Here is a 24374-nt window from a genome sequence, read left to right as displayed (position 1 = left end):
ATACGTTTAAAATTGTTTCCCATTGGTTCCTGACGAAATTCAATAAGCTAATAAGGCATCTATATTTGAACCTAATTGAGGACAGCAAGATACATTCGAACTTGTTGATGTACTTTAGAATGCCAGTAAAATCGCCGTATGCTTGCGCAGTCAAATTTGGCTTTTGGCTGAAAGACTATGAAGAGAGCTCGGTACATTTTTTTTGAAGATGTTCTATCGTTGTGGAGCTGCTGAAAAAAGTAAAATATTTTTGTACAACTCCGAAGAAAGCAATTGCAGCCGTACAACATTCTGCAGCATCAAAACCACATAAATTGAGACTGTGGGTTGCACAAGGCGAGTAATCAGCATTCGAGTTTTTGTCGAGAATGTGACGTAGTGCTCCGTTGTAAGCTCCTTTCATATTCGCGCCGTTATCGTACCCTTGTGCACGACAATCTTAAATCAAGTATGGCAAATTAGATCAGCGATTTTTTGGTTACAATTCACGAAAGCCAAAAACCGTTCTTGAATTGTAAAATTTGTTGCTTTCGAATTGAAATGGAGTTAGCGCAAAATGAACGTAGTCAACGTGACTAGCATCAGTAGCGGATCCAGGGGGGCGAGTGGGCGATCGCCCCACCCCCTCTCTGATCCGTAACTTATGAAAATTATAAAAGTTTGTTATAATTACATATAAATTTTAAATTTTGGCTCTTATGTATGTATAATATACAAGATCGTTCTAATCGCCCCCCCTCCCAAGATCTGCAATTTATAATACTTCGGTTGAAATATTTTATGAAATGAATACTTTAGCCAAACAGGATAAATATAATAAGAGACGTCACTCGTTACTTTGCATCAGGGTTGAGTCATTTTGAAATGAAACAAATCAAAATAAAAAATAAAAAATTATTCATCATCCGAACTTATCCCGAAATTATCAAAAATGAGCATATGGGGTTCCCTAAAATCATCACGAGGTGACCCCCAAATGACCCCGAGGAACTCCCCAAAAAGATCCCGGAATGACCCCGAATTGACCCCGAGGGAGTCCACAAAAATATCCCGGAATGACCCCCAAATGACCTCGAGGGAGTCCCCAAAAACATACCGGAATGACCCCGAAATGACCCCGAGGGAGTCCCCAAAACCATCCAGAAATGACCCCGAGGGAGTCCACAAAAATATCCCGGAATGACCCCCAATTGACCCCAGGAGGATCCCGAGGGAGTCCCCAAAACCATCCCGAAATGATCCCCTAATGACCCCGAGGAAGTCCCCAAAAAGATCCCGGAATGACCCACGAATGACCCCAGGAGGACCCCGAGGGAGTCCCAAAACCATCCCGAAATAACCCCCAAATGACCCCGGGAGGACCCCGATGGAGTCCCCAAAACCATCCCGAAATGACCCCCAAATTACCCCGGGAGGACCCCGAGGGAGTCCCACAAAAAGATCCCCAAATGACCCAGAGGGAGTCCCCAAAAATTACCCGGAATGACCCCCAAATGACCCCAGGAGAACCCCAAGGGAGTCCCCAAAACCATCCCGAAATAACCCCGACGAAGTCCCCAAAACCCTTCCGATATGACCCCCAAATTACTCCGGGTGGACCCCGAGGGAGTCTCCAAAATCATCCCGGAATGACCCCGAAGGAGTCCCAAAAAGGTCACGAAATGACCCCGGGAGGACCCCGAGGTACTCCCCTAAATCATGCCAAAATGACCTCCAAAAGGCCCCGAGGGAGTCGCAAAAGCCATCCGGAAATGACCCCAAAACCCTAGGAGAGTCGCGAGAGAGCCCCTGGAATGGACCCCAATAGACCCCGGGAGGATCCCCAGGGTGTCCCAGAAATTACCCCAAAACGGCCCCCAAAAAACCCTGCGAATTCTCCCAAAAATCATCTCAACATTACCCTAACAAGCTTCAGAACTACACGCGAACTGGTTACGCATATGGGTATATTTTCAGGGCATCTCGATGGTTTATTTTTTTATTTTTTAATAACTGAATAAAAACTAAAATTTTATTGTTATTCCATATTTTGTAAATAATGAATAATAACTCAACTCTTTATTCAAAATTTGCAAAAATAAGAATCGGCGGTTATCATCAATTAGAATATTTTGAATAACGAGAAAATGTTATTCATCGCTGTGGAGTGCTGCTGAAATAGTAAAACATTTTTGTACAACTCCGAAGAAAGTAATTGCAGCCGTACAACATTCTGCAGCATCAACACCACATAAATTGAGACTGTGGGTTGCGCAAGGCGAGTAATCAGCATTCGAGTTTTTGTCGCGAATGTGACGTAGTGCTCCGTTGTAAGCTCCTTTCATATTGGCGCCGTTATCGTACCCTTATTCACGACAATCTTTTAATGGGATTTCATGTTTACCTAGAGTATGGCAAATTAAATCAGCGATTTTCTGACCAGTTTTTTGGTTATAATTCAAAAAAGCCAAAAACCGTTCTTGAATTGTAAAATTTGTTGCTTTCGAATTGAAATGGAGTAAGCGCAAAATGAACGTAGTCAACGTGACTAGCATCAGGCATACCATCAACGATAATAACAAAATACTTGGCTTTCTTGCGTTGATCTAATGTAGTTTCCCTCACGTTCTGTGCACAAATTTCTACAAACTCGTTTTGAATGTCTGGGGAAAGATATGAACTTGTAAACGTTTGTGCTGCTGTTGTGAAATCCTAACTTTCTCCAAATGATCTCTAAGTATCGGATCATATTGGCTTATGATATCTAAGATGCCCAAAAAATTCCCATAGTTTCGTTCACCAAGATACATACTTTCGCCATTGGAAGCTAGGCCTCTTTCACCCAAAAATAAAATAGTGTAGAAAAATTCTATATAAAATTTCTTTCCACTTTTGAGTTTCAGTGATTAGCTGTTCGTTGATAAGTATATCAATTGTAGCCTCCTTTTGAATTAGATTTTGTAAAAATCGCCATTGAATATAACATTCAATGTGATCTTAAGTATTTTCGTGTGATGGCAGTTTATCGTATAGCTCCTTCCATACCTGGAATTTCGAATCTCCGCCAGGACAACAAATTTTAGGTCGGTTTAAAGTATTGGTGCTTAACAGACGACATGGTAAGCAAAAAGAAGCATTGCTACTGTTACTCCACATTAACCAGTCACGCTCCACTTTCTCTCCATTTGAAAAGATCCTGTTTAACAACGAGGTAGGAAATGCTTCGTAATGACAATCACGTGGAAAAATAACAAGACACTTTTGACGACCACGACGAATTATTTCGTTGACTTCATCAGATCGCACAAACTCATTATTCACGGTACCGATATCGAAGTCTTTTAAATAATCTGGACTTTGGTACAGAGTTGGTGGTATTGTTGGAAGACTTTTTGAAGATGAACCTTCATCAGTGTCACCACGAAATTTTATGATTTACGATTCATGTAAACATACATTTTTGTTTGATGTTTTTATTGTCTCCTCATACCCAGACAAAAAATCATTATCAATATTCGTTGCTTTTGAAATTCGGCTTAAAATTTGCACATGGAACAACTAAAGACTCTACTGAATTAAAAAAAATGTCTTAGTACCTCTAAATCGCGGGCCCCTTGAGAAACACATTTTTGTTTGATGTTTTTATTGCCTCCTCATGCCAAGGCAAAAAATCATTATCAATATTCGTTGCTTTTGAAATTCGGCTTAAAATTTGCACATGGAACAACTAAAGACTCTCCTGAACTAAAAAAAATTTCTTAGTACCTCTAAATCGCGGGCCCCTGAGAAACACATTTTTGTTTGATGTTTTTATTGTCTTCTCAGGCCCAGGCAAAAAATTATTATCAATATTCGTTGCTTTTGAAATTCGTCTTAAAATTTGCATATGGAACAACAAAAGACTCTCCTGAATATAAAAAATGTCTTAGTACCTCTAAATCGCGGCCCCCTGAGAAACACATTTTTGTTTGATGTTTATATTGTCTCCTCAGGCCCAGGCAAAAAACCATTATCAATATTCGTTGCTTTTGAAATTCGGCATAAAATTTGCATTTGCACATGGAACAACTAAAGACTCTCCTGAATTAAAAAAAAATGTGTTAGTACCTATAAATCGCGGTCCCCCTCAGAAACACATTTTTGTTTGATGTTTTTATTGTCTCCTCAGTCCCAGGCAAAAAATCATTATCAATATTCATCGCTTTTGAAATGGATCTATCTGCGCAGCTATGGCAGGTTGTTTGAAAAATTTTCTACTTACTATTTCAAAAACAAAATACAATTTTTCAATTATAGAAAAATTTAAAAATAACAATAATTATCATTTGAAAACAATTATTGTTCTGGCCATGGCGGAACGATACAAGGTGGCAGCATGGTGACATACCTACAAACATAAATAAAAATTCCACGTACTTTTTTTTTGTAAAGTCGATGGACAAATGTCAAAATCGTACTGCGCCGGAAGTTGATGTATCAAATCAAATAAAAAAAAGTTTATAATCAGCTGTCCCATGCTGATACCTTATATCGCTCCGCCATGGTTCTGGCCTTGTGCTCGAATCGAACCTTGAATCATTTATCAATAGGCCAATAAAAACAAAAAAAAATTGTTTGACTTTCCTGCAGTGTGCTGAAGTTCCCCATGCGGTGACCCCATGCCTTATATACTGTAACGAATTTACTTACAAATCTTCTTATTTGCAACGCTCTGCTAAGTTCGAATCACTAAATTGTTGAATAAATAACTCCAATATGTAATAATACAAAAAGGACTTTATTAAAGTACTTCACAATAACACTCAAACTGTGCAACGAATAGCTTGCTTAATAACCAAACTGATTGATAGCTCAAATCAAGCTCTACTATTGCCCGCCAGATTGTGTGCTTAATCTATAACTGCTTGATAGCTCAAATCAAACTGAATTCCAGCGCCTCTACATTTGCTGCCTTTTATACTCTTTGATTTCAACGTTCGCATCTTCTAGGCGCTTCCAGAATCTACTAGTTGCCATCAGCTCTCAAACTTCTCAGCTGTAACTACAATTGCAGTATTTTATAGCTTCTCTCATTGCATAATTCAGGAGTATCTCAGATATATGTATTTGTTTGTGCATTGACTCTCCGCTGCTCGTATACGTACATGGTACATATGTGTAGAGGCAATTATTGTTTCGTTTATGTAGATACATAATGATTGAATTATTGATGTGAATTCCCGTCGCTGCTTAGCATCGGCTTACAGATAGCAGCACCCCTTAGTTTTGCTAATAATCGTAACAATACGTTTCCGATAGAGCTAAATATGCCTGATATAAAACGTCATAACTGGTGCAGTAACTCAAATGTTTTAAGAAGTAAGAGGAGGATCGAAGTTTCTTTTGCAAGTGTAATATTTGCGCATCCCATGTAAAGTTTTCGTCAAGTATTACACCGTGATACTTGTAAGTGCTAACTGTATCTATCAACGTGTTGCATGCACAGGGTATCTGGTTTTCATGCATGCAATTGTGAAAGGTAAGCTCAATCCTTGTTCGGCTAATGTGTGGAGGCCTAATGTGCATTAACTTGGCTTTTTATACGTTTATAGTAAGCATATTGTCATGCGACCATTTTGCTATGGGATCTAATTTCCTTTGCATATTTTTGGATTACGAAGTCATAATAATTGGTAGCTTTTTAAGCGACAGAGTACTGCTCTTTGATATGGAAGAGGGACCAAGAAAGCATAACGTCACTGGCTGTGTCCCTCATGGATCTGTTCTAGGGTCAACGCTATGGAATGACGGTGTGCTACAATTCGACCTTCCCGGAGGGATGCCAATTGACGGCTATGCAGATAATATTGCCGTAGTAGTAGTGACCAGGAAGTTGGATCTGCTCCAAGCATTATGTAATCACGCCGTTGCAAGAATAAAGGAATGGCTGACGAAAATGTTGCTGGAAATGGTTAGAACTAAGATAGAAGTGGCGTTGGTGACCTCAGAGCGGGCTGTGGATGAGTTAGTCCTAACCATAGGAGATTATGAAATAAAGTCAAAGCCTTTCTTGAAATATTTAGGAGTAAACATTTACTCAATAGGTACTACCTTTTAAGGAGCACTTCAGGGCGGTGGGAGAGAAAGTCTCTAGATTTAGTGGAGCCCTCACGCGAATAATGCCCAACAACAGCGGCCCAGTCGAAGCTATCTGTAAGCATTTATCCAAGGTAACCAGCTCAATAATATTATATGCCTCACCAATATGGCAAGGATATAAAATGATCCACCAAAAAGAGATATGCTATACCAATAGCATGTGCTTATCGGGCGCTGTCCAATGACGCGATCCTTTTTTTATCCAGAAAAATCCCAGTAGATCTACTCTCAGGTGAAATGGCCGATCTCTATGGCATTGGAATTGACCGACCATCTGAAGATGACAAGAAAAGCGCAAGGTAACGAAAATTAGTAAGGTGACACAAAAGGTGGGAAGAATCGAGGAAAGGACGCTGGACCTTCATGTTAGTTCGGAATGTACTAGAATGGTACGATCGGACGCACGGCGAACTCAACTGCCACCTCACGCAGGTAATAAGTAGGCACGGCGGTTTCAAGGAGTATAGAGGAGGGTCCTTTCTGTAGACACTGTCACACCGAATTCGAAAACGCAGAACACATAATGTTTCATTGCCCTTGTTTTCACGGCGAAAGCCTCACTGTACACAAAGTGTTTGGAGAAGAGCCTTCCATTAGGAATTCATTTCCCCTGATGTGCAGAGACATACAGTGTTAGGTTGCGGTGAGTAAAATGGCGTTCTTAGAGATGACGCGATTAATGCATACCGAAAGGGAGCACAGAGAAATACGCATGAGAAGCAGTGGCGACTAAATCGACCGCCCCTTCACGGCGGTACCATGGGGAGTGGGTACATGAGCAGGATTAGCTTGGCTTAATTGGGCCACTTGAAGGCATTACGCTGCCCAACGGGCAAGAAACTCTTAAAAGCTGGGTTATCGAACAAATTTTGGGACCATTGTCCCAGGCCCCGGACTCAAGGGGGCCCCCGAACTCCGTGAAAAATGAAAAAAAATATTCATATGATAATATGTTAGATTTTTATTTATTTGTCCAACAAAATTAAACCACAACTTTTCTGCACTTGAGTGTTACGAACTTATAAATAATTTCATCAAAGTTTAATTCATCCAACAAGTTATTTTCAATGGAAAGAACTGATAGACTGTTCAAACGATCATCTCCCATAGTGTTACGCAAACAATTTTTTATCAATTTCAATTTTGAAAATCATCTTTCATCTGTAACATTAGTGACAAACATGCATAAATAAATGCGTAATAAAATGTCTAAATTCGGGAAAGTTTCACAAAGATGATCATCGAACATTGTTTTGCACATCGATTCATGATTTAAGTTATCAAAAGTTAAGTAATTTTTGGCAAATTGACATTCATCAGTTAGTTGAACTTCATTGAGATCATTTGGATACTTTTCGACTACTTTTTTACATGATACAGCAATGTCTTCGTCACTCATTGAATTTAAATTTATTAAAAATGAGAAAAAGTCATCCAAATCATTATAAATATCAGCACGTTTTTTCAAATTTGATAACAGAGCATCGATAACAGGTTCGAATATCTTTTTTTTTAATTTTCTTTCTCATCTTCTGGAACAAGTGCTTGCGCTGTTGAACGAGACTGAATAAAATCTGCTTGAAAATCAGAAGGAATATTGTCGAAAATTGTCAAGGTTTCATCGAAAATTTTGCAGTAATCCTTGTTTTCAAGATCTGTAACTATTGAAGCATATAGTTTTGTGATCGTCGAAAGAGTCAGATTTGGTTTTTGTAAAGCTAAATTTACAAAGTTAAATTTAGTCAAAACACTTTTCCACAAGACAAGCATTAAAATATTTTTAAATTGGCACAATTTGGCTATCAAACCTTTTGCCGATGCTTTGTTATCTTCACTGAGGCTTTTTTCAGAAATGAGAGAATTCAAAACAGTTAACACTTTCAAGTAACATGAGTGCAAAGCTTGAACTGATTGGAATTTAGCCGACCACCTTGTGCCAGTTGCTCTCTTTAACATAAATTCGCCTTTCTCGGACAATTGTTCTTTGAGTCGATTCCAACGAAAAGATGAATAAACAAAAAAACCATGCAATTTGTCGATCATATCAAAAAAATTTGATGCGGTAATGTTTTTAGAAACACTATTTTTACCCACTAAGTTCAGTGAGTGAGCAGTGCAAGGCACGAAAATCGCCGATTCATTTCGTTGAATAATCAAACGCTGAAGGCCACCATAAATTCCAGCCAAATTGTAAGCGTTATCAAATGAAATGCCTTTGCAGTTTTGCATGTCAATTTTACTCTCCTCTAGGAAATTCAAAACGATAGACAAAAGATAACCTGCTGTGTGACCTTCAATTGGAATGAAAGCAATAAACCGTTCATGAATGTCACGGCCTTTTACGTATCGAAAACATAGTGACAGCTGATCCGTATGGCCCACATCCGGAGTAGAGTCAATGCTAAATGATTAATAACGGGCTTCTTTTATCTCCGAAACCATTATTTCCTTCACACCTTTTCCCATAATCGATATGAATTCATCACATATTGAGCTTGAAAGGTACGAAGCTCTTCCTGCAAAAAAAACATACCAAATGAAGAGACAAATCATTTTCGAAGTTATTTTGAAGAAGTATACCTTTTCCTCTATTGCCAAAACGTGTGATATGTTCTGCCAAAAATGGATCGAATTTGCTTAACAGCTCCAAACATCCAAGAAAGTTTCCATTATGTTTGGACCCAAGAATTTCATCGTGACCACGTAACGCAAGACCCCTTGAGCTTAGGAATTTGATAACCTCTACAACACGACTCAAAACCTTCCTCCAATAAGTCATGTCATTGACAAGTGAATTTTCGAATGGTTTTTCTATAGAAGAATCGGTTTTTAGTCGCATTTTGTATTTGACATTGTTGGACATGTGATCATGAGATTGTTCATGAATTGAAATACCACGCTTTGAATGTGTCCAGTCAATGAAACCTTTTAGAGTAAATGAACTTGCATTTTCGTCTAAATTACCGAACAAGCGACAAGCAAAACAAAATACTGAATCGACTGACGGCGAATAGATCAGCCAATCAGGTTCGATCTGTGTTCCATTTGGTAAAACCCGATGCAAATGATACTCAGAAAAGTTTCTTTGTCCAGATTTCTTTGCGATCAAATCAATATCGCGACACGACGAGTAAGAGTATTCTGTGTTAATTTTTTACTCTTATATTGAAATACCAACGATAGCATACCCTTCTTAATCCAATAAGTTTGAACGATTGATTGATTGAATTGAATAGGCCACAAACCTGGGTCATTTGAAAACACATTGGTGGAATTTTCATCAATTTTTGATACATTCACCGAACTTTCGACATCGTCCGGATTTTGTACACCTTCGATCGTGCTGTCAAAATGTTGGAAATTAACCTCTCTTGACGTTGATGGAATTGAAAAAGTATCAGAAGTAGATTCACAAAACTCAGGATTGTCACAATTTGCTTCGTTTACGGTTGTCGTCGCATTAGCGAAGTGGCTTGTTAGTTACGGTATTTTAGAAAGCAGTTGCTTATCGCGTTCGTCTTTATTTTTTTTTTAATTTGCGCTTTTCAGCTCCACTCTTATATGTTCTAGACTTATCCATGTTTACGAAATGACTATAACCAGTGTTTAAAAAACTTGAGTCGAAGTAGCAAAAGTCGTGAAAATGTTGATTATTTTTGATTTTACTTATCGTCGCTTTTTAAAATGAGTAATTGCGTGTGCTTACCATATTAGGAATTTTCAGCAGTCGGAGTTCATGCAAAATCAAAAACTGGAAAGCAACAAAAAGCAAGACGCCTTGTTTGTCGCGCCTTTTCAAACTGTTGATTTTGATTTGATTTGGATTTTCTTTGCTTATGCAAGTTGTGTGCAGCAGCAGTCGTGAAATATGAAAATCAAACTTTTTGCAAGCAATAAGCGATGCTGTTTTGTGTTTGCCGACGACTTCGCAAGGTTTTTTCTTTGCTGCTTGATATTATTATTACATATTTGCAATCAGTTTCATTTCGTTCGGCACGGTATTAATTTCTCTATGGCGCCTAAAAATGATATTTGGTTGTATTTCGAAAATAATACAGACACCGGTATCTTATCCCTAACATGGTTTTCATTAGGGTGCTTTGCTAAGTTGACACGAAACTTCTTATATGAAAAATTCCAAAAATATCAAGTTAGCAAAGCACCCCAAAATTCCGAGAAAAAATCACACGGCAAATTTAATTCTTTCCCGGTAAAATCACGGCAAATTATTCACCTAGTCCCGACTCGATTGCATTAGGGTGCTTTGCTAACTTGATGCCCATATATACCGAATATACCGCATGTGACTGGTAAGAATTCGTAAGCAAGCACAAAACAGCATTGCTGTTTGATTGTAAACAGTTTGATTTTCATATTTCACGACTGCTGCTGAATACAACTTGCAAAAGCAAACCTTATACTAGGTTCAAACACACACCAAATTGGCAATTTATACTATTTGGGCAATTTATTACGCAATTTGTCATATAATAAATTGTAATAATAAATTGCCAATTTAAAAAAAAATTGCGTAATAAATTGTTTCAAACTGCAAATGCAACATTGTAAAGTGTGTTTATTGAGTATGCTTAAACGTCAGTTACGCATGGCTGAACTGTATGGTTTGCTCATCTCATCAGCTGATTTTATGTCTTTCATTTCACTGGAGTAGGGATTGTCAAAAGAAGATGGCAAAATCAAAATGAAACCAAAACATTGAACACATTTTCTTACAACACACAAAAATTTCAAAGTTTTATGTTTTCATTCCATTTCATTCGCCTAATAATGTGCGTGTTCATTTTGACAGTCTGAACAAAGGTATGTTCTTGCTGTAGCGATGAGCCAACCAGCTATCAAATTCCTATTGTGTAAGCTAAATCGAGTTGCATGAACAGCACTCAATTCAAATCTCAATTTCCTCAATTTATTTTTCTGTTTGAACATAGTATTACTTATGTACTTACTTTGACTTGATGGCTGACGAAATCAAAATCAAATCAAAATCAAAATTTTTAAAAGGCACTACAAACACTACGACTGCTTTGTTGTTCAGAGCAGTAAGTTTAAGTGATAGCAAATGAAATGAAAGTTATTGCAGTTTTTTAAACACTGACTATAACAATAACCAAAAAATGTCAATATAAAATGACATCAATATTATGGAGTAGTGCGTTTAATGCACAGAGCAAAACAACGTCCAATGATCAAATATCTTACATGAACCGGAATTTAAATGTATAACGATCAAACTGTATTCTAATCGCAAAATATTTATATGGAAAAATGTCCCCAAAAAAATGTCGCACCAGGGCCCATCAGATTGTTAATCCGCCACTGATTTAGACCAAAAAAATTTTGCAAACTCACTTTCTTAAAGGGTTTAATAATAAATGTCGTATAATTTTGATACGAATGTAAAACCTTTTGAAGCACCAAGTGCCCTCAATAATGTCATAACTCAAATATTGAGTAAATAACATATAAACGTACTGGTATTGAGTATAATCTATGCTATATAAAAAAAATCGTTGCAGCCCGTTAAAAATTAAAATCTATCTTTATATGCGAATCTCCTTAAAATTGTGTTTTTTGAGTTATGAGACTGTTGAAGTAAATGAACGATAAGTTGGCGAATGCTTTTAGCAACATGAGCTATGGTTCTATTCTGTTATTACATAATGTTTATATATGTAAATATGTACGTTTTCTTGTCACCGAAAATTCTAAAAATCTTACCTCAAGCCAATAAGTCCATTTGGATTGTTGATAAAGTTAAACCTGCTGCTCGACCGTAATACAACTCCATTTTTACTCCACAAAATTTCTGGAGCAGGAAATCCAATAACTTGTGCTTCTATTGTAAGCTGTTCGCCAATTAAAATTTTGACATCTTCCAGAGATTTTACGAAAGATGGCCGCTGATCTTGAGCTAAAATATATATTAACTTTTATTATATTTACTTTTATTATTAAAATTACCTGTATGTTTACTTACGATTTACAGCAACTGCACATAACGATGATATTTCACCAAAGGGATTGGCAACTACTACTTTGAAAGCTCCAGAGTCAATTGGTTGAATATTAGTTATTTCTAATTTCGCAAGGCCACTCGGCAATGATGAAATTTTTATGCTAAAAACATGAGCAAAAAAAAAGATTTTTACTAACGATTATTTGAGCTTGTTATGGCCTGCCAATAATTATAATTAGTTAAACGCCCGTGCGTATGGGGTTATTTGCTTTCGCCGCCCGGTTCGCTTATGTATTCAAGATTATGATTAAAAAAAAGTAAGGGTGTTACCGAACATCGTAAACTCAGCTGAGAGTTTCTACCATACAATTCATTCAGTTTCAGTTGTTTGATAGTAAATATACATATACATTAGGCCGGGTCGATTTGTGGGGAGGCAAACAAATCGCCATTGCTCTGTGATAAGCATATTCTAGGGATCGAAATAAGAAACTTTGCCGAAGGAACCATACCTCTAAAACGAATTCTGATGCCCCCCTCTTTGGGTCGTAGGGGCGAATTTTGAAAAATCCCACTTTGAAATTCCTATATTTTTTCTTTTTGGAGTTTATTTTTCTCTTTAGAAATTTATTTAGTCAGAACATATGTAAATGAAAAAATGAATTTAACTTAGTAAAAGAAAAGAAATTAAAAAAAATTATTAGAAATTAGCGTTTTTACAACCCCCTTTTAAAACCAAGGCATCACTGTGTTGCATTTGCATGTCGTAAACATAGTTGTGTGGGTTTTTTATTCAACCGTTTTAAAAAATTAAGGTATCACTGTGACACAATTGCAGATCGTAAAATTGCTTGTGTTGTTTTTTTAAGCCACCACAAGACACAGCAGGTAGAATTGAAATTGCCCATACCCAAAAGTTCGACCCAAAGGGGGGACATCAGAATTCGTTTTAGAGGTATGGTTCCTTCGGCAAAGTTTCTTATTTTGATCCCTAGAATACGATTTTCACAGAGCAATGAGCGATTTATATATCGACCCGCCCTAATATACATATCATCAGAACTGGGCGTGTTTTTACAATGCTTTGTCACCACTTTTTCGGGACAATGTCAGGGTCATTTCGAGACTGTTCCGGGATCATTTGGAGATCCTTTCGAAATAATTTCTGGATGGGTTTCGGGATCCCGTCAGGGTAATTTCGGGACTTTTTCAGGACTATTTCGGGGTCAGTTGCTGACCCTTCAGAGATCATTTCTCTATGATTTGCGGGATCTGTCCGGGATACTTTCGGAGTTTTTTCGCGACTTTTTCTGGGATAATTTGCGGACCCTTTAGAGATCAATTCTGGAAGGTTTTCGAGATCCGTCCGGGACCCCGTCGAAGTTATTTCGGGATCATTTTGGGACCATTTCGGAATAATTTCTGAATGATTTTCGGGATTCGTCCGGGATTGCGTCGGAGTTATTTCGGGACTTTTCCAGAGTCATTTCTGGATGGTTTTCGGTCCCCCCTGGGTTATTTCGGGACTTTTTCGGGGCTATTTCGAGATCATTTGGAGAATCATCCGGCATTATTTCGGGATGTTTTCCAGGATTCATACGGAATCCCGTCAGCGTACTTTAGGAAATTTTTTAGGGCTATATCGGGTTCCGTCAAAAATATTTCGGGACTTTTTTGGGAGTATTTCGAGATCAATTCTGGATGGTTTTCGGGATCCGTCCGGGATCCCGTCGGGTCATTTCGGGACTATTTCGGAATCATTTTGGGACCCCTCCGGGATAATTTGTGGATGATTTTCGGGATCTGTCCGGGATCCCGTCCAAGTTTTTTCGGGACTTTTTTCGGACTATTTCGGAATTATTTGCGGACCCTTCAGAAATCAATTCTGGATGGTTGTCGGGATCCGTCCGGGATCCCTTCGGAGTTATTTCGGGGTCATTTTGGGACCCTTCCGGGATAATTTCTGTATGATTTTCGAGATCTGTCCGGGATCCCGTCGTAGTTTTTTAGTGACTTTTTCCGGGCTATTACAGGATCATTTGCGGAGACTTCAGAGATCAATTCTGGATGGCTATCGGGATCCGTCCGGGATCCCGTCAGGGTCATTTCGGGACTTTCTCGGGACTATTTCGGCATCATTTTGGGGTCCCTCCGGGATAATTTCTGGATGATTTTCGGGATCTGTTCGGGATCCCGTTGGCGTTATTTCGGGACTTTTTCGGGACTATTTTGGTAACATTTCGGGATGATTTTCTGGATTCGTCCGGGATCCCGTCGGAGTTATTTGGGGACTTTTCTGCGATCATTTGGGGATCCCTCCAGAGTCATTTCTGGATTGTTTTCGTGATCCCGCCAGGGTCATTTCGGGCCTTTTTCGGGATGGTTTTCGGGATCCATACGGAATTCCGTCAGCGTACTTTCGGAACTTTCTCAGGGCTATATTGGGTTCTGTCAAAAACATTTCGGGACTTTTTTTGGTAGGGTTTCGGGATCATTTGAGAATACTTCAGGGATAATTTCTGGTTGGTTATGGGGGTTGGGGAAATTTCAGGAGTTTTTCAGGACTATTTCGGGGTCAATTGCAGGCTCTTCAGAGATCAATTCTGGATGGTTTTCGGGATCCGTCCGGCATCCCGTCAGGGTCATTTCGGGACTATTTCGGAATCATTTTGGGACCACTCCGGGATGATTTCTGGATGATTTTCGAGATCTGTCCGGAATCCCGTCGGAGTTTTTCGGGACTTTTTCTGGACTATTTTGGGATAATTTGCGGATCCTTTAGAGATCAATTCTGGATGGTTTTCGGAATCCGTCCGGGATCCCATCAGGGGTTTTTTGGGACTTTTTCCGGGCTATTTCGGGATCAATTGCGGGCCCTTCAGAGATCAATTCTGGATGATTTTCGGGATCTGTCTGGGACCCCGTCGGAGTTATTTCGGGATAATTTCAGTTTGATTTTCGGGATTCGTCCGGGATTGCATCGGAGTTATTTCGGGACTTTTCCGGGATCATTTGGGGATCCCTCCAGAGTCATTTCTGGATGGTTTTCGGGATCCTGTCAGGGTAATTTCGGGACTTTTTTGGGGCTATTTCGAGATCATTTGGAGACCCTTCCTGTATTATTTCGGGATGTTTTTCGGGATTCATACGGAATCCCGTCAGCGTACTTTTGGAACTTTTTCAGGGTTATATCGGGTTCCGTAAAAAATATTTCGGGACTTTTTTGAGAGTATTTAGAGATCAATTCTAGATGGTTTTCGGGATCCGTCGGGGATCCCGTCGGGGTCATTTCGGGACTCTTTCGAAATTATTTTGGGACCCCTCCTGGCTAATTTCTGAATGATTTTCGGGATTTGTCCGGGATCCCGTCGGCATAATTTCGTCACTATTTTGGTATCATTTATTTATTATTTTATTTATTAACATATAAATGTTTATCCTGACACAGCAATTTAAAACAAAATTATCTTAAAGTGCCAGCCACGTGGGACCCTTCCGGAATCATTTTAGGTCTTTTCGCAACCGGTAGTTCAGCACACATGCCTTTTTAAATTATGAGCTTTTATGGTCATGGATTTGCTGCAAGTTATTCGTAATTAAAATTCGGTATGTTTTATCTTTAATATCGAACACAGCTTTTTCGTTCTTTTTTTCAGTTTTTTAAATGAATCCTGTAACGAACTATTATAACTATAATTACACTTTTTGTAATATTTTAAGCAACTAAATAACCGAAAAAGCAACACTATTTTCACTAAAAATTCTCTTTGGTTTTAGCTAATTGTAGTTTCACTCCTTTGTTCTATGAGTAGAAATTCTTTCACCTCTGTCATATAAATTAATTTAACTTAAAAACAAAATGTATTTTTTTTAAATTCGAAAGAAACTGTATTGTACTATTAATGTAGCATGCCTTTCAGCTTATTAGCTCATTTAGTTCCTTTTTTTACTCTATTACAAAAATAAAATACATTAGACAAAAATAATTTTTAAACAGATAACTTGATAAGCAGGCAAACGTGAATAGCACATATATTTTATTTTCTCCTTGCGGACGTGGCCGCGGGTAAAGGCTAGCGTCTAATAAATAATGCTCCAAATAAGCTTTTACAGAGCGTTAAGATAATGATTGACAAAATTAATCAAGAGAAAATTTATATAAATAGCCTTAAAAATGAGAATTGTGTTAGCTAAGCTCAAAGCTTACAAAATATCTGATAAATTGAAATCGAGTAGTAGCTAATAAAACGCTCTAAAATGCATTGTGCAATAAAGTGGAATAACTATTAAAGTAGCGAAAAGCTTTTAGAGCGAGTTTCCCAACAGAATAACTTTCAGTAGATGAAATACAGAACTGTCTATCAAACTGAAACTCTCCTGCAATCCGAATATTCGGCAATTGCTAACAAAAATTTTAATAAATTTGACCCTCTACATATTTTTTCTTAAACAATTGTTCTTATTATGTGGCGAATGGTTTTCATTGTGCATGAACATACCCTTGATAGCATATCACGTATGGCGCCATAAGAATCGTACTGTTATGATGGGAGCTGGACTTTACGATCCCACAACGAATTTAAAAGTAGCAGGACAACTACAGTGATATCGAAGTAGAACTAAACCACAAAGAAATTACCTAAATAAATTAATAAATATTAAAAACTACGACCAACTCTGAGCCAGTTGTAAGCCAGATGAACAAATCGAACTATTGTGACCATTTTGAAGTTCTAAACGCAATAGGAAAATAAAATCTACATGCTTGACCCGAGAAGAACGGTGAAAAGTTTGTAGGAGTGATGGAGATTACGGCCACTAAAACCATGATTCATCAAATGAAAATGTTTAAAGAGGCCATGTGTCCAACTGACTGCAGAAATGTTAACGAAAAATAAGAAAAGAAAAATCATCACGCAGGTGAAGGAGTAGCTGTAACCATGGTCCATACTCAGGCGCCGAAATTTCCCAACAAACGTCGAGGCGGTCGACTTAACGGATTCCTGGAAATTTATCTCTAGAGTTAAATAGGTTATAAAGATTTTTTTTGTTTCCAAATTTTCTTAGGAAAATTAGCTAGTTAGATTGGTTGCATAAATAAATTAATTAGGGATGTAACTAGTTTCTTGGTCTTTCTTACGATCACTCAGTGATAGTTTCATATTGTAATTATGATAATTTAAAAAGAGAATTTGTTTACCATAAAACAGGGAGTTAAGGTAATAATCTCGTCGATTTAAGTTTCCGGTAATTTTGGTTTAATTACATGGTTTGGAACTCCGACAAAGTTCACAAACTCGCATTTTCCGCAAAGAGGATAAATATAATAAGAGCCGCCACTCGTTACTTTTTAGCCATTTACTCGATGTAAACTATGAGGTACTCGCCAATTTTTTTGGGCGAGATGTTTATAAATGTCTTCTATACATTTTCATGGGGTATTTGTGTTTATTTTTCCGACTGTATTTAATTAATTATTTAATTCTCTCTCCAAAAACCACCTTTGCATAAAGTGACAACACCGCATGGATAAATGGAAGGCAATTCAAAAATGTCCCTCATAAAACAAAAGTAGCGACTACCTCATAGTTTACATCGAGTAAATGCCTAAAAAATAACGAGTGACGGCTCTTATGATATTAATCCTCTTTGTTTTCAGTATAAAATGTTAAGAGTTGATCTCGTAGGTAATACCGAAAATGGGCTCGCCCTATTAAGTTCGTTAATACATTTTTTTTTTTTTTTTGTATAATTAACACCATTCGATTTACTTGTGATGCCAAATTACGCATTCTAACATGTTGCCAGTGTATTTTCAAAAATAATTGTAGCACTAGCAGACAAGCAAGACATAATACATCGAACTTACAACATTCCCGTCATCGTCGCTGAGCTCACCGTCGCATCGATGGAGATCAAGTAAGTAGAAAAAAAATATACTTCAATTACGTACATATTGTATTTTTTCAGTAGAAACATTTGTCGACGTGTGAGATTTGAAAAATATTTTTCATTTTATTGGTAATTATTGGGTGAAAAATATCCCTTTTGTCTTTACATTTTGAACCGCGATTTGAAATTTAAGTTTGATTGCGTTTGAACATAATAGCTAACCCCCTCACAACCTGTTTCATTACCGAGCACAAGTTCGTGTCTTTAGTCATTTCGTTTGCATATTTTTCCTTTGGCACAAGTTCGTGTCTTTATTCGTTACTTTAGTGCAAAAATCGAGTTGATAACTCAAAACAAAGCCCATATATTGAGGGGATTTGCGAATAATGGGATTTCCCAAGTAAGCTTACGAATGTTTGAAATTAATATTCCTATAATTAAGTATAAAGCTACTACAATAAACGGACCAAACCATAGGCGAGCTCGTATATCAGAATAATAAATACTTATATCGATTAATTAGATATATTTTAGTCTTAGGTAGTATTAATTGGCTTTTAATAAACTGTAAAAAAAAAACAACCAAAAAAAAAATATATATATCGAAAAACTGAGAATACGATGGATTTTTTTTTTTTTGTTATATTCTTAAATACAATCTAGCTGATCAAATAGAGTTAGTTATTACCTATTTTTCAATAAATGTATGAAATCATTGTAGTATAAAAGAGAAATGGATTTCTAATTCTTTTATTTTGATGACGAAATGTAGGGAAAGGTTAGTATACCAGTATTAAATGTTTTTCTTGGGTTAATGTACATAAAGTCAAGGTACATTAACAGGTTGGGTGGGTAAAGACGAGGAGGGAAAATTCCATCTTTCCAATCCCTCCATCGCTGGTTGCAATGACCCTTTTTGATTCCGCTTTTGTTATAAAATTTTTTTGTTTCGCTGCTTGAGTTTCTCTGGTTTTTTTTTTTTTGTATTTTTATCTCCGTTCATGAGGTAAATAGTGTTAAATACCCTGCATACAGATTTTTGTTTCGTACGAATTTCGCTGTATGTGACCGAGACAAGCCCACTCCCATTCACCTGAGCCAGACCGTAGCATAGCAAGGTATGCAGACCCGTCTCGGAAGCATGCGCCTGACCCTTTTTCAGTAGTAAAACTGCAGCATTCGGGAGAAGTTCGTTACAGAAATAAATGGCGCCCAACTTGGGGCCTAAATGCTATAAACCCCTAGGTCTGTTCATCGTTACCGAAATAAACCTATGTGTTGTACGACAAGTTGGTTTTTTTTCATTACGACTAGTAGTGGATAGCAAACAAAATAAAAATTAAGCTTATAAAACTGATCATCTTGTCAAGGCTCCCAAATTTCACTTATTAAATAACCTTTTTCGCAGTGAATAAAGTTAAAGTTAATTCGGGCTCTGACCGCTGTCTTTTTTCACTGAATTAGTATCATAAGCATGATATCTAAAGATTTGAGATGGATTACAGATTGACGTATTTATTATGTATTCTGTCCTCGCAAATACAATTTTTTTTTTCATTTGTAGCACTGTTGGAGTCTATGGATTTGCAGAAAATAAATAGTTCTATACTTACATCTGACCTTGATCCACAGCCACAAAATCAAATACGTTCCATATTTCAACCAAACGGTCAAGCATTTACTTTTGGATTTTGATCTGTTGCAACATTGCGGCGATTTACCAAAGTATAATCTTAGCCACTAACCTCATTTTTATTTATTAGTTGATTTAAAAACGCGATCGATTGATTGTTTTCATTCCTAAAGTATTTCCGGTAGATACCTAAACATTAACACGCGATTTTTTTTTAGTTGAGTGCTATGATGCCAGTGACACGTAGTCCTGATAATGCCTCTGGTGGCACTGATGGTGTTCAGTTGAACAACCAGTCCTGTGCCATATGCACTGAAACCTTGTTAAATAGTCACGATAGGGGAGAAACGGTGTGCCATCATTGTTTCCATTTAACTTGCATCCATACCTGGTTAGATAATAATGACACTTGTCCCTGTTTCGCAAAAGACCAACAAATCTTAGAAAAGGAAAAACTGAGTATGCCAACCGGTACTATTCCTCGTGAACGACTAATACGTGAATACTAACCAATCCCCAATACCAAACTGACCGTCGACATGGTCAAACGAATAGTCCACGATACCGACGCGCGACTAATCCACACCAACGCGGAATTATTGAACAGCGAGTGCAGCAAGTAGTTGCTGAATCAATGCAAAACTTTCGTGAAGTAATGACCATGGATATTCAGAATATGTTACAAAACTTAAATATGGATAGAAAAAATAGACCATCTCCAGCTGTTTCTCGGCGAGAAGAGCAGGTGGATTGGCCACGCGACGCACCGTATCCGGAGCGACTTATTAATGACAATGTTCGGTATCAGAGACGGCCAGAGTCATTCGGCGTTAGCCGATTGTCTGTGGCAAACGAAAAACTGTCAAATCTAATTCGAAATTGGCAGGTTCGTTTTAGCGGGTCGAAAGATGGCATATCTGTAGACCAATTTATTTATCGAGTAAACACGTTAACTGCCCTACACCTGAACGGAAGTTTTACAGTACTTTGCCAACATCTACACTCATTGTTTGAAGGCAAAACTTTGCAATGGTTCTGGCGTTACCGGCAACGTACGAATGATCTGGATTGGTTTGATTGTTGCGAGGCCATGCGACGCCAATTTAAGGATTTTTCGACAGACGCCGAAATACGCGATGACATTCGAAGAAGAAAACAAAAATTTGCTGAGCCCTTTGATGATTTCCTTGAAGTTGTAATGCAAATGTCCGACAAGTTGAGAACCCAAATGAATGAGACAGAGCTAGTCGAGATTTTGATACGCAATTTGAAGTTCGACTTGCGCCACGAAATTTTACACCTCGAAATAATGGATATTGCTAGTTTGAGGAAAGCAACGCGAAAACATCAAAAATTCTTTAACGATATTCACAGTGGCTCATCTCGGCAAACCACTGGACGTCACCAAATCAATGAACTAGTTAATTCGAATGTTACCAACACCAACCAAGATGTATAACTCGGCAATGTAGAAGCTGTTGAGGCAAGTAAGCTAAAATGTTGGAATTGTCAAGAGACGGGGCATGGATATCATGACTGTCTCAAGCCCAGGAAAATATTCTGCTACGGCTGTGGCGCTGAAAACATGTATAAACCCACATGTCCTAAATGCACCGTTGCATCGGAAAACTCGAAGAAGGATGTCCGTCGCATCCCAGACGAGCATCCATCGTATCGCCCTCGGAATTAAACACCAAACACGGTTATGGTGAAACAAGCCATTCAAATGACGACAATACCGAAAACATTCAGATACTTTCACCAGATAGTACAAAAACTAATAATAACCCGATGAATAATACAACTGTAAAATTTTCTACAGATTTGAGTGAGACGTTATCTAGAAAACCCTATCACGTTCGTTTGACGGACTACAATAGTGCGAGGAAAAGAATATTCTCGGACATAGAGAACAACCGTACTCCAACCCGTTCCAATAAGCGCATATCAGCCTATTGGAAGCGCAAGAAAGCATTGCTTAATTCTGTTATTTCCTCTATAGTTTACAATAATTCTGACATTCGACCATACGCAAATATAAAGATATTAGATAAACCATATTTAGCTTTATTAGATAGTGGAGCAAATAAGAGCTGCATAGGATCTCAATTAGCAAAACTAATTATTGAAAGTCCTAAGAGAGATTACCAGAATCTTTTAGGTTCTGTAAAAACAGCAGATGGGAAAAAGCAGAGCGTGGCTGGAGTCATAGAGCTTACGATAGATTTCAACAATCGTAGAGAAACGATTGAGTTTCTTTTAGTACCGTCTGTTGCCAGCAACGTTATATGCGGAATGGACTTTTGGCAGAAATTTGGTCTGCAAGTTCAAGCTGAACCATGCATAGATCAACTTACGGACGAAGGAGAAGACCCCGATATGACTCCGCTGACCTCATTACAGAAACGCCAACTTGAGATAGCTATTTCTGCATTCCGTGCTTACGAGAAAGAAGGCCTTAGAACTACGAAGTTAATTGAGCACGTCATAGACACTGGCACGGCTACCCCAATAAAGCAGCGTTATTATCCAATCTCGCCTGCAATGGAAAAGCTATTGTGTGAAGAGATAGATCGTATGATTGAGTTAGGAGTAATAGAAAAGGCTGAGAGCTCCGCATGGTCCTCTCCAGGAGTGCTTATAGTAAAACCTGGAAAGGTGAGATTTTGTTTTGACTCGAGAAATCTTAATGAAGTAACTGTGAAAGACGCGTATCCTATTCCGAATATAGATGGACTGATAGCCCGACTACCGCCTGTCTATTGCATATCGAAAATTGACCTGAAGGATGCCTTCTGGCAAATAAGTTTGTCTAAGGGGTCTCGTCCCAAAGCCGCATTCACAATACCCAATCGACCCTTGTACCAATTTACTCGCATGCCACTTGGTCTTTGTAATTCACCACAAACAATGTGTCGATTGATGGACCTGGTTATCCCGTACAATCTCAATACTCATGTTTTCGTTTACCTAGATGATAGAAGAGATAGATCGTATGATTGAGTTAGGAGTAATAGAAAAGGCTGAGAGCTCCGCATGGTCCTCTCCAGGAGTGCTTATAGTAAAACCTGGAAAGGTGAGATTTTGTTTTGACTCGAGAAATCTTAATGAAGTAACTGTGAAAGACGCGTATCCTATTCCGAATATAGATGGACTGATAGCCCGACTACCGCCTGTCTATTGCATATCGAAAATTGACCTGAAGGATGCCTTCTGGCAAATAAGTTTGTCTAAGGGGTCTCGTCCCAAAGCCGCATTCACAATACCCAATCGACCCTTGTACGAATTTACTCGCATGCCACTTGGTCTTTGTAATTCACCACAAACAATGTGTCGATTGATGGACCTGGTTATCCCGTACAATCTCAATACTCATGTTTTCGTTTACCTAGATGATTTGTTAGTTGTCTCTCAAACGTTTGAAGAACACATATTGCATATTGTTGGAAGTGGCAGCATGTCTAAGAAAAGCTGGTCTAACTATCAACATTAAGAAGAGTAGCTTTGGTCTAAATAAAGTTAAATATTTAGGATTTGTAGTTGGTAATTGGACACTAGCGGTAGATGAAGATAAAGTGAAGGCTATTTCTGACTATCCATGTCCGAAAACCATTCGTCAAGAACGCCAATTCTTGGGAATGGCAGGGTGGTATAGGCGCTTTATTGTCGACTATGCTAGCCTCACGTTTCCACTAACCGAGCTGCTCTCTAAGAAAAAGAAGTTTGCTTGGAATACAGCAGCTGAAGATGCCTTTCAGCAGCTTAAAAATAAACTTACAACGGCCCCTTATTGATTCACCCTGATTATTCGAAACAGTTCATTGTCCAATGTGATGCATGCCAGTACGGTGTTGGTGGTCTGTTAGCTCAAGCTGTTGAAAATAGCGACGAAAGGCCTATTGCCTTTATGTGCCACAAACTGAACAGAGCGCAGAGAAATTATACCGTCACTGAACTGGAATGTCTCGCAGTGGTTATGGCAATAAAGAAGTTCAGGCCATATATCGAGGGCCACGACTTTAAAGTCGTAACCGACCACGCGAGTCTGAAATGGCTAATGCGCCAAAAAGAGAAGGCTAGCGCGGTGGGCCCTAAAACTACAAGGTTATAACTTTTCCATCGAGCACAGAAAAGGAAGCGATAATAAAGTCGCTGACGCGTTGTCTCGCGCTTTTGACGAAACCGGAAATGTGGAGGAGATAGAGTTAGAAATTTTGCCAGAAATAGATCTAGAATCGCCGCAATTCGAATCCGATTAATACCGAGAATTACGGGAAAAATTTTCCAACAGTGATATACTAGACTACAAAGTAATAGACAAATTCATTTACTATAGGAATAATTTTGAGAGCAACACGCCCCTTGAAAAAGACGTGTGGAAACTGTTTGTGCCGACTGAATTAAGGCAAAGCGTTATTTACTCGGCTCATTATTTGCCTAGTTCAGCCCACGGTGGTATAGCCAAAACAATTGAGCTGGTAAAAAGGCATTTATATTGGCCCGGTATGGCAAACGACATAAAAAATTATGTGCTATCCTGTGACCTTTTCAAAATCTCGAAGACGCCGTCGTACTCGCTTCGCCCTCCGATGGGACAGCAAGCCGAGTCAGAGCGACATTTCCAACGATTGTATATCGATCTCATTGGACCTTTTCCGAGATCAAAAAGGGGAAACTTAGGTATATTTATTGTCCTCGACCATTTTTCGAAATTCACTTTTTTGCAACCACTAAGAAAGTTCACAACCAACTTAA

The 24374-nt window shown here is 38.3% G+C and overlaps 1 protein-coding gene across 11 annotated transcripts in view; it reads right to left on the bottom strand.

Moving 5' to 3' along the window:
- Nucleotides 1–24374, bottom strand: part of Obsc (Obscurin) — a 2548720-nt gene that overhangs the window by 823475 nt on the left and 1700871 nt on the right. For all 11 annotated transcript variants that reach the window (XM_067772951.1, XM_067772955.1, XM_067772952.1 and 8 more), the window contains 2 exons: nucleotides 12116–12255; nucleotides 11857–12049 (listed from right to left, as the gene is read on the bottom strand). In XM_067772951.1, the coding sequence (XP_067629052.1) occupies nucleotides 11857–12049; nucleotides 12116–12255 (333 nt within the window). The remainder of the gene's footprint in view (nucleotides 1–11856; nucleotides 12050–12115; nucleotides 12256–24374) is intronic.

This window comes from Eurosta solidaginis, chromosome 3, assembly GCF_040869045.1.
Source record: "Eurosta solidaginis isolate ZX-2024a chromosome 3, ASM4086904v1, whole genome shotgun sequence".
Taxonomy (NCBI): Eukaryota; Metazoa; Arthropoda; class Insecta; order Diptera; family Tephritidae; genus Eurosta; species Eurosta solidaginis.
The sequence above is the reverse complement of the archived record's forward strand: the minus strand, read 5'-3'. Positions and strand labels throughout refer to the sequence as shown.